The sequence below is a fragment of the Varanus komodoensis genome, unplaced genomic scaffold, assembly GCF_004798865.1.
Source record: "Varanus komodoensis strain SLA01 unplaced genomic scaffold, ASM479886v1 scaffold142, whole genome shotgun sequence".
Classification (NCBI taxonomy): Eukaryota; Metazoa; Chordata; class Lepidosauria; order Squamata; family Varanidae; genus Varanus; species Varanus komodoensis.
In genome coordinates this window covers 260,512-272,253 of record NW_025335415.1, presented here as the reverse complement: position 1 = coordinate 272,253, position 11,742 = coordinate 260,512, and the positions used below count along the sequence as shown (strand labels likewise).

Below are 11,742 nucleotides of genomic sequence, written 5' to 3'. Positions count from 1 at the left end.
TTGCCTTGCCTTGCCTTGCCTTGCCTTGCCTTGCCTTGCCTTGCCTTGCCTTGCCTTGCCTTGCCTTGCCTTGCCTTGATGAATAAACTCCAGCAAACACTTTCAAATATGCCATAGTACATTGCTACTTGTTGGTATCAATTATATGGACCATTGGCATCAATTACACTGGTATAAATTAAATTGTAGTGCTGTAGACTACAACTACTCATGCTTATATCGCAAGCTTCTACTTTCTTGTTTTCACAAATAAATGAAGTCATCGTCATGATCTTAATTTCTCTTCTTTTTCTGAATATCCAGGATCTGAGTTAAGTTATATGGCTGCATGCACAAGGAGCAAGGATTTGGAAATCTTTAACAATCAAGTTCATTGTGTTCTATGATTCTCACTTCAAAGCTTATCTCTACATTAGTTTATTGCAACACACTCTGTGTGGGGCTGCCCTTGAAGTCAGTTCAGAAGCTGCAAGTGTTGGAAAATGCAGCAAGCAGATTAATAACTGGGTCGCATAGGTCCAAACATATAAGATGAGCTTTGGCCCACCTGCATTGACCGCCTGTATGCTCCCAGGCCCAATTCAAGGTGCTGGTTTTGATGTATAAAACCCCACATGGCTTGGGACCACAATACCAGTTGAAGTGCCTCTCCCATCCCTGACCAATCTGGACACTATGCTCAGCTTCCAGGTTCCCTCACTGAGTGTTATCCCCTAGAGAGTCTTAGAGGATGGCAGCTAGGGGGAAGGGCTTTTCTGAGGTGGCCCTCCATCTTTGGAACAACTTCCCTGTGGTGACCCACCTGACACCAAAAATGCCATTTTTTCAGCACCAGGTTAAGACAGCCCTCTATGTAAAGGCCTTTAAAGATCTCCTTGGTCTTCTGGGAGCCTGAGGGGATTACCCTGGTAATTCTTGCTGGGTCTTTTAATTGTATTTTAATGTATTTTAAAGCTATTTTAAATAAGTTTTAACTCTAAACATTGCTGTTTTATGTAATTTGTATTGTATTTTATTGTTTAGTTTTATTCCTTCTTATAAACCACTTTGGCTGTTGGGCTGTATGGAGAGGAAATTAATAATAATAATGATAATCCCAATTTATGGCTAAATCCAGATGTGAGTTTTGGCACATTTGGGTGGTAGGGAAAGACCATCAGCAGTTAGCCCCTTGGCAAGAGTGGAAGGTCTTTCTGCCAGTATTGCCACAAGTTTATCTGATTTATTTTACTTGACCCAGGCTTCGGTGAATGGGGCGGCATGAAAATGTTTTAATAAATAAATAAATAAATAAATAATTTTACTGTTGGTATTTGGACAACCAATAGGCCATGGAAGGTTTCTTAACCCCCTCCCCACACAAGCCATGTCACATTGGGATGTTCTATAAGCCACACCAATAAGAAAACAACCTTTCTAATCATTTCATGACATTGGCTAATATGCTCCAGATACCTGCAAAGAATTGTATGACTATCAAATGTCACCTTGAAACAACTAATATCACTAAGTGTGTTTAAATATCTGGTAAAATATAAGTTGGAGTAGAATGTGAATTGCAGAATATAAGACTGTGGCAAAATCATTAGAATCAACAGAAGATGGGTAACACAAAGAGGCTGAAGCTGACATTTCAAATATTTCAGTAAATGTTTATCTCTATTTTAAGCATTAAATTCCTTCTAAGAAAAAAAAGTAGCCTTTTTGTCATTATTTCATACTTAAGTATTCTCAGCTAAATTAGTACAAAAGTGCAAGACTATCCCCAAAGCAACAATTAAACTTAATTTTGCCCTCAAAGACCTGAAAACCTGTGTTGGTAATTACTACACTTCATTATATTGATTGGAAAACACAATCATCTCAAGAATGTGAATCAATTTCCTTTATTTTCTTTCTGAATTCTCTTCAGAGGCAAGATGGATGAAAACATCTATTTAAAAATTGCCATTGAGGTTATGATTAACTTTTCACATTAGAATAATCAGCAGACAGAACTTTAATTCAGGTTAAAGTTAAATGAACTCTACTTATCTGGAAAAACTCCCAGTATTAACATTGAATGACATTATTTTTCTCCCTAGGAGATTAATTAAAACCTCTTTTAGACACTCATGATTGTTCACTGTTATTAAAAAAAATTGATGAGGATAATTTTTGTGAAAAGGGAAAAGCAAGCTACACTCAAACATATTATAACAAGTACAAACTCCTACACAGTAAGGGCACACAGTAAAATAATAATTTCAATTTCAAAGGAAATTATTTTCTGATATTTATTAGTCAACTATTTGTCATCTGAATTTAAAAGATGCAATAAATAAACCATCTAGCCCACATGTTCTCATTAGAAAAGAAAGAAAATGATGACCAAGAAAGAAAGGGGAAAAAATGCTTGGGAGAGGACACAGATGGGGCAAAGTACATTTTTAATTGTGCACGTGCAGTTTCTGAAAGAGAAATAACAGCATGTTGCATCTTAATGGCTCCATATGAAATTTCTCTGAAATAAATATTACCATCTTAGCTGGAGCTAAATTTCAAATAAGAATGCTTAGCATTGCAACCTTATCTTGGTTTATTTACTTTTATTGTGAGTTTCAAAACCAAAACCTAAACTGAAATAAAGTATTAGAATTTACATGAAATGTGAGTGATTCATGAAATTTGATCGATGTTGTACATGTATTTTATTTATCCATACATATTTGGGTGCAGCAAAATACACTACAATTGCTACAGATAATTATGCATATATTTTAGTAAAGGCAGCCTAGATATTCATGTACTTCTGTATTCATAAATTATGTTCAAAACTACCCATTCAAAAATCAAAAGCTTGAACAAATGTTCAGTTCATTGTTTTACTGCAGGTGGCCATTTATTCTTCCAATGTTGCAGTATTCGTCTTTTAGCTGTCAAAAGTGTACTGAAAACCCATTTCTATTGACCTTGCATATAGTTTCAAGAGTTAGGTAGACAGTTAAGAACATGCATATTCATGCATATTACACAGTTTTCCATTTTTTAAAAAATATCTAAATTATTACCTTAACCCCAAGAAAACAGCCATTGATCATTGCCAAAATGTGTGAGTAAGAGAAGCGGTCATTGTATTACAATTTCAACAATTGCGTGATATACATAAAATACTAAAAAGAAATTGTGATATCCAATAAATATACTTGAAAGATCTGGGGGGAGGGTGCTTAATTATCCAGATTCAATACCCATTCTTAAATATATGTCAATGAAGCACTGCATTGATTAGGCAAAATAGGCCACTTCATTTCATTCTTCACCAATTCTGGCTGGACTAATGTTGTAATAACTTGCTGTAGTCTATCAGGTACAAGTGAAGTTTTCATAAGTTCCCGTCAACATCTTTTCATAAAATATGTGGGTATTTAGCACAACAAGTATGATTTCTGTCAGGCTTAGGAATTGTGGTATTATAAACACTGGTAAGTATTGATCAAAGTGAGCTCAGAGATTAAATTATACAGATAATGAAGGTCAGGAACTAACAAGCTAGGAAATGTTTTATACCATTCAGTTGGAAATCCTTCCAACCAAGTTGATTTCCCAATTTGCATATTAGTTATTGCTTTCATAATTTGTTTGATGCACACAGGCATCAATATTGCCTTTGCAAAATATTTGAAGAAGTAATATTAATGTGAGAAACAAAAGCTTCCATATCCTTCTCTGATATTTCATATATTTCTGATATTTTATCTGTATAATTTAATCTCTGATCAATACTTACCTTTAAAAATTGGGAATTTATGCTTTAAGGATCAGTGTATATCTTGCTACTGTTACCTTTAATCACAACATAATATTTCAATCTTTTTGTTGTTTGAAAGCTCTACTCAATGTGACTTGGCTTTCAGCTCAGTCCATTATAAGGTTCTGTTTCAACATAAGGAATAGCTATGCGCCAGCTACACTTCAAGTTTTCAGAGCAAAAATAACCACAAATATTATATGGTGTCCCTGTTTGGCTAAATGCATTCGATTGTTCAATTGAACAGATACAGTTCTCATTCCTGCTGAAAATCCTGGCTGGAGACAATAGTCTGACTAAACTCCATTAGGTTTTGACTACACATATGTTATGAACCAGATTGTACCAGCTTAACACATTATCTTGTTTCAGATTTTGTACTTCCAATAGGGATCTCTTCACTAGTCAAGAAATTGGGGATATATCAATTAAGTCAAAAGCAAGCTTTCCAAGCAATTAAAAGGAGAATCTTAGATAAAGAATGCCAGGAGTTGTTGAGTGCTGCCAAAAAAACATGTTCCCCCATGTGCCCACATATTTAATTCAAGATAGGGCAAATGGACACATTTTTTGCCATTCTTAAAGGGCCACAAGAGTGCAGGGTGCATTCTGGGTCAGGATGCAATGCCATGCCATCTGCCCTAATGTTGGGTAGATTCAAGGGGGTGCCATATACTTAAAGGCACAGCCAATTTAAGTGAGGTGTGGAAGCAATATCACACATGCTTTCGGGCAGCTCACTTTTCAAGGAGTTGTACACCAAGTATCTTGATTCTGATCAATATGAGAGCTCAGTCAGACCAGGAAAAGGTCCAATTTGTCCTATCCACAGAGTGGGCAGACATACTGGAGAGAAGAACAGCCTTTCTGTGGGAGATTGTTAAGGATTGGTCTAGTGCCCTTAACTATGCTGTGTTGGGGGTTCTCCGTGAGTCTTATGTAGATTTGTATTATTATGCCAATAAAGGTACCTATTTCTGCTGCTGCTAAACAGCATATTTTCCCTTTTTGTTTCCCTATTTAAATTGCCTCTCATCAAAAAGAAGAGTAAATTATGGGTGCCATGTTTTTAAAGGAAAACAGGTTTCAGAAGATTCTCCTCCTCCCTTCCTTTGCTGATTCACAATACCTTAAAACCTGGAAAAAAACAATTGTAGGAAGAGTCTCCATTGGTATAGGAAGCTTTTCACTTCATTAGATCACCCTCCTTGAAAGATGGGTGGCAGGATTGTGAGAAGGGAGTGGGGAATTAGCACCTCTTTGCACGTTTGGCAAACTCCTTTTAGTAATACATGAATGGAGTTATCACTGTTCTATTGTTTTAACTCATTGTCCTAAGAGAAGTTCATCACTTCTCAGGTAGTAACTTTCTTTGTTATAAACATGTGACATGCATCCATTTTTATCTGTCTGGATCTCACCTCCATCTATCTAACTAGATATCTTCAAATTTGAAGGGGAAATCAAGCCTTCCCTGATTAAAGCAACTGCCAGTTCATTCTTAGCCATGGAGGTAGTAACACACAGTTTCAAAACTAGTGTTGGGTTAGAAGTTTCATCTATCTTTTGCATAAATATGTTTGGGTTTTTAAAATGTACAATTCTTTGTTTTTAATGCACTATCATATGTCTGATTTAACTTTTCCCCTCATAAATCCCAGTGCTAATTTGAAGGTTTGGTACTCATTAACCAACTCATGCTGAGGTGTGTATTTGATGGCACAAATCATTGGAGGAATGGAGTATCAGCCAGGTGGCTGGTTGGCTGCTTCCCCTTTGGCAAATTGGCCAGCCAGGGGAAAAGATGACTTCATCCATTTAATGCAGCCATGCCCCAGACACTGCTGTGGTTCTTATATAAGGTGGCACTCTACACACTCACCTGGTTTTGGTGCAATGCAAGATGGGTTGCACTCATTCTAATTTGGCCGCATGATTTTTTGGGTTTAGGTTTGTTTGCTCTGTACTGTAGCTTCAGGATGTGAGTAGGTCACAATGGATAGGATCCATGCTGGTTCAGTGGATGGAGGGAGACAGTGGTGAGTACTTTGAAGAAACAGAATATGTTGAAAGTATGATTACCTCAAGCATCCTCTCAGGGCTGATTGACAGGAAGAGACCGGGAGTAGCTTGGGGCCTGATAGTGTCATGGACCTTAGAGGCTTACTTGTTTGGGAGCTGATAACTTTGACGGGGTTTTCTTTGCAATATTTTCAACTATGTAAATGGAATGAAAAGTAAAGAGCTGAGGTTATGCTTGGGGCAGCTCATCCCATGTGATCAATGGGCATAGAAGTTTCCGGTCCTCACCTTGGTAGTAAGTACATCCACACATCAGTTTGCTCTGATTTCCACACTTTAATCAGGATTCAGACAAATTAGAAAGTTGCCCAAAAAGATAACTAAACATATCAGAGGTATGAAAACCAAGGGTTGTGAAGAAGGTTAGAGAAACTGTGTATGCTTAGCCCAGGGAAGGGAAGACTGCAGGGGAATATGATAGCACTCTAAAAATATTTCAGGGACTCTGTCATGTAGAAGAGGGCAAAGATCACAGCTGTCCACAGAAGCAAGACTAGATTAAATTGATTTAAATTACAGGAGAGTAGGCTAGACATCAGATTAAAATTGGTAGAACATTTGGAATAAGAGCAGTTGAGCAACAGAACGAATTACTAATTCGGAAGTGGGTTAGCCCTTTCCGAAAGTCTTCAAGCTGAGCTTGTGTTGACACCCATTGAGGATGGGCTAGCTCTGGATATTCTGCTTTGGTCAAAGAGATGGTCTTGATACTTTGCAAGGTCCCCACCAATCCATGAATCATTCTTATCAAAAGCATTGCAGATCAGTATGTAGACTACTAAAGTTAATGCAGCTAACAAACCATTTGGTGTTTTGCATCTTCTGGCTTGTGTGAACTCTGTGACATGTTTTATGGAGCCCTTCCCACATTCCCAGTTCTGTAAAGATGCCATCTTTGGATTTTTGTTGTCATGAACTCATTTCCTATAGATATGTCTTGGCTCATGTGCAAGAAAGAACTACTGTTCTGCTCTGAGAAATAGTAAAGTTCTCAGTGTCCTGTCACCTTACTTTATGGCATTTTCATATCGTACCTGGGCATGCCACATGCTATTGAATTGTCAGATATTAAAGGCGATTGTGCATTAAAGCAAACGATGTGGTTTGTTATGTGGTTGATGATATGAAGCAAGAAATCTTACCTTGCCAAGTTAACACTATGTCAGCTCTCACACTTCATTTTCTCCTTAAGACATACCTTCCTTTTCTATTCATACTCTACTCCTTTTCATTAGACAGTTCAAAATCCATCAACATTTTGTACCTAGGTGATATTGGGTAACCTTCCAATAGTCTGTCCTACCAGTAGTGCTCAAATACAGAAAGGCTTGTGTGTTCTTCCATGTGTTTCTTTGGAATAAGTGTCCATGGGTTGATTCACACATAACTGTTGATGGCTAGATTTCCCACAATTTTAGTACTGGTCACTGAATACATGAATGAGCTTTGTGTGTGTGTGTGTGGTTTTGAGGCAACATCAAAGATCCATTGTCATGTGCCTTTCACATATATTGGCCCTTATTTCACACTGCAACCATTACTGGATGACAATCAATTTAGCATTAGGAAATAGCCCTCTCTGAAACCCTGGAGACCAATCCTCAGTTAGTGCAAGCAATAATAACCACATTTAGTAGTATTGGTTCCTCTTTACTCAGCACTGGTTAGGCCTCATTTTGAGTATTGTATCCATTTCTGGGCACCACAGTTTAAGAAAGATGCAGACAAGCTGGAAGGGCATCAGAGGAGGACAACAAGGATGATCCAGGGACTGGAAACAAAGCCCCATGAGGATAGATTGAAAGATCTGGCCATGTTTAGCCTAGATAAGAGAAGACTGAGATAGCATTCTAAAAGTGCTTGAATGGCTGTCACAAAGAGGAAGACCAGGATCTCTTCTTAATCATCCCAGAGTACAGGACACAGAACAATGGACTCAAGTTACAGAAAGCTCAGTTCTGGGTAGATATCAGGATACATTTCTGACTGTTAGAGCAGTGCAACAATGGAAGCAATGACTTAGGGAGGTTGTGGGCCCTCTCACATTAGAGACATTCAAGATGAAACTGGACAGCCATTTGAGAAGGATGGTATAACTTGGAGCCCTGCACTGAGCAGGAGAAGATTGAACTGATGACTCTCTGGCCCCTTCCAACTCTACTATTCTATGAATTTTTGAAGACATGGGACAATAGTTTCATTCAGTAAAAAGGAACTTCAAATGTTTCAAGTAACATTGGGGGGATTTCAGGAAAGAGGTTCTACCATATGCCTAGTTGAGAGGTCCTGAAAGACATTTAAACGGTCATTGTGGAGAACCTGAGATTGATCACATACCCTTTTCATCTCCAGCAGTACTTGTTATACATTCAAAACAAAGCCAGAGTCATGTCTGTATGACTACACAGTCTCTCTACACAGTCTCTCTCTTCTTCTTCTTCCAGATGAAAAAATGTTCAATCAGACCGTTTTCCTTCTCCTGGGATTCTCTGATATACGGGAGCTGCAAGTTTTACACTTTTCACTGTTCCTTCTGATATATTGGACAACCATAATGGGGAATCTTCTCATAATTATCCTTGTGACCCTCAACCAGCAACTTCACACACCTATGTACTTATTTTTGATCAATTTATCCGTGGCCGACATTGGTAACATTTCAGCCAGTATCCCCAAAGCCATGAGCAATTCCCTCATGAACACCAGAATTATTTCCTATTCAGAATGTGTCTCCCAAGTCTTTTTTCTCATGTTTTTCACAATAACTGACCTGTTCCTCCTCACATTCATGGCATATGACCGATACATCGCCATATGCAATCCCCTGCGTTATGGGGCAGTGATGAACATGGGAGCCTGCATGCAAATGGCAGGTGTTGCATGGGTCTCTGGTATTTTCTGTGCCATGTTGCACACTGGAGCCACCTTTTCAATGCCTTTCTGCTCCAATGTCATTAACCAGTTTTTCTGTGAAATACCTCAGCTGCTCAAACTCTCCTGCAATGGTAATTATATGATAGAAAGTAGAGTCATTTTATTTGGCTCATGTATAGCTTTTCTTTGCTTTATCTTCATAATTTTTTCTTATGTACAGATCTTCACAAATGTCCTGCGAATCCCCTCAGTTCAGGGCAGGAAGAAGGCCTGGTCTACCTGCATGCCCCACCTTATTGTTGTCTCCTTGTTTATCTGCACTGGTGGTCTGGCCTACTTGTGTCCAACTAGAGGGGTCCCAAAAGATCTCATTATGATGATTTCAGCCCTGTATTCTATGCTGCCACCCATGATGAACCCACTTATCTACAGTATGAGAAATCAGGAGATTAGAACTGCATTGTTCAAATATTTTGGATGCAAATTATACTCCAAGCATTAAATGGCAATGTATTCTATGTAATGTAGTATACATGTGGTTGTTTGGAATAAAAATTTATTGAAAGAGATGAGAGGTCTTCTGTCCAGACCAATGGGGCCACATCCTGAACTCCAATGGTGGTTGGAGTTAAATGCCATTGTATTCATAGTTACAGTATGTGATGTTATTTCACATTATTGGGGTTATTCTTGCTAACATTATCTGTTAGCTGCCTAGAGGATGCCACAAATAAAGAAATACATAAACTGTTAAGCTTGATGAACTCACTATTGCCCAAGGCTGTCCTGTTTCCCTGCTTCTTCTATGCCAGCAAGCCTAACAACAACTCAACAACAAAAACAATCTAAAAAGATAAATTAAAAGAGGAAGTAGTGACTCTGGAAAATTGGAAGACAGAAAAAGGAATCTAGTCAATATAACTGGTATACATTGTCTGAAACATTTGTAAGGAAGTATAATTTCATTTTTCAAATGAGAGAAAATGGATATTTTAGGGTACTTGGAGAAAGAGAAGAATAGTAAGTGATGTGAAAGGGAGCTATGGATTGATGGAAAAAGGTAGTGGGAGTGAAACCATATAGTGACCAAAGTACAGTAACCAATCATACTACATAGTATCTATACATTTATTTTCAAGTTTGTCAATAAATAACATACTGCCATCTTCTTTGCATAATTATATGAATATATTCACTTTTTGCCATATTAAGATATATTCTAATTATATGAGCATGTACTTCTACTGCAACTGTGCTGTCTGAATCCAAGCATTGATCAAACAATCCCACATCATTTTCCATCATATAAGTCAGGGGCTATAGAGATTTGTTCTACCAGGAAATCTGTTATATGATCTTAAAGTTACTGAATAGATTTTGGACCAAGTGTAATACTTACATGCAAGGTTATTTCTTTCCCTAATATGAAGAAGTTTTCAAATGTTGGTAAAATTTTATTTAAAATGAAACAAAATGAAATTCTCAGCTCACTGCACTAACCAGTATATACAGCTGTTGCCAGCACCTTTCCATATTTCTTTAAAGATAATGGTCCAATCAAAAAACAAACAAGCGGACTGTAGCCAAACAAGAAGAGGTGGCAATCTTGGCTGAACATTAACATAGCTGAGTAGATTGGGATTCAAACCCAGACTTTTAAGAGCAAAGACAACAACATATGAGCAAGAATAGATGGATCTGAAAGTGCTGGTTTCTCCCCTATTGCAATTATTTATATCTCAACCTCAAGATCTTTTTGACTGGATTATGAAGAACTTTGAACATTAAGGAAAACCCTTTAAAACAAGCAAACTAAAACTCCCCACCCATCCCTGAGTGATTTCAATCAGTGCCTTCCAGGAGTGGAAAGAGAATGTGAAAGGAGATAATTTTGGGAATTTTCCTTCCCCACACCTGACCCAAAGTCCTCAAAAACTCCAAAGAGTTGGGTGACCCTTTAGAACATGAGTCCTCAAACTACGGCCCGCAGGACGGATCTGACCTGCCATGCCCATTCATCCGGCCTGCTTCTCCCACACATGTGCGCTTGCTGCTGCCTTGCAGCATGGACTGGAGGCAGTGGCTTGCTCGCTTGGAGATGGTTTTGGACTCATTGGGAGATCTCTCAGCAAGGGAGCCGCCGTGCGCCCAATGCCACCTTGCATGCACCCGACGACGCATGTGGGCTGCCTTTCAACTGGCCCCCTATTGAAACAGTTTGAGGACCCCTGCTTTAGAACATTATGGAAATTGTCATAGGGGACCCAAGTGAGGGAGACAAAATAAAAAAAACAAAACACATTTTTCTAAGAATTGAAAGGTTCAACCACCCATTTCTGAGCAGTATCTATGAATCAGATAGTGTCATGGTGGCGCTTGGATGTTTGGAGTACACTGTAATTTTCATGTGCTGTTGATTGTGCTGTAGCCAAGTATTTCTCAGAAATATCAAGCTGAACATTCACTAATTTCCTCTATTGTCTACTCTGTTGGGTCATGCTAGACTCCTGAGTTACATCTCTCATAGGGTTAGACCAAGGTCTCATTGGCACATGACAGGAATGAAATCTACTAGGAGACCTGGTATAAATTGTCACCTGCAGCTGGACAGAGATACTATGAGCTAAAACTACTGAGGAAGGAAGTATATGAGGAGTTCAAAGGAATATTAAAGTAGTAAGTTATTAATTTGCACATAATTTTAATTATCACTAGCATGTTTCATTACTATGTGAAACAGATCATTGAGGGTGAATGCTGTCTACTGAAATGAGAAACAAATAAAACGGCATTCATGCATTTGTGTTCAAAACAGCTAGTTCCCTGCTCTCTGTTGTTACCTCATTTAATTTCTTGTAAAACCTGAATATATGAACTTGCTTTAATTTCTCATTCTTAAGTAAATTCTTAGCTATCAAAGTAAGTTGGTGTTGATTTCTGGTCAGAAACAGCTCCCAATATTAGGTTTAAAAAATAACTACAGTAAACATAATGTT

At 38.1% G+C, this 11,742-nt stretch overlaps 1 protein-coding gene across 1 annotated transcript; it reads left to right on the top strand.

Annotated features, from left to right (window-relative positions):
* Positions 1-8,324: 8,324 nt before the first annotated feature.
* On the top strand, positions 8,325-9,248 carry LOC123020186 (olfactory receptor 14A16-like). Its single transcript, XM_044423616.1, has one exon. The coding sequence runs from the start codon at positions 8,325-8,327 to the stop codon at positions 9,246-9,248; it is 924 nt and encodes a 307-aa protein (XP_044279551.1).
* The last annotated feature ends 2,494 nt before the right edge of the window (positions 9,249-11,742 follow it).

Bases quoted from the DNA above. Each gene is read 5' to 3' on its own strand.
- LOC123020186 (XM_044423616.1), top strand. From the start codon at position 8,325: ATGTTCAATCAGACCGTTTTCCTTCTCCTGGGATTCTCTGATATACGG.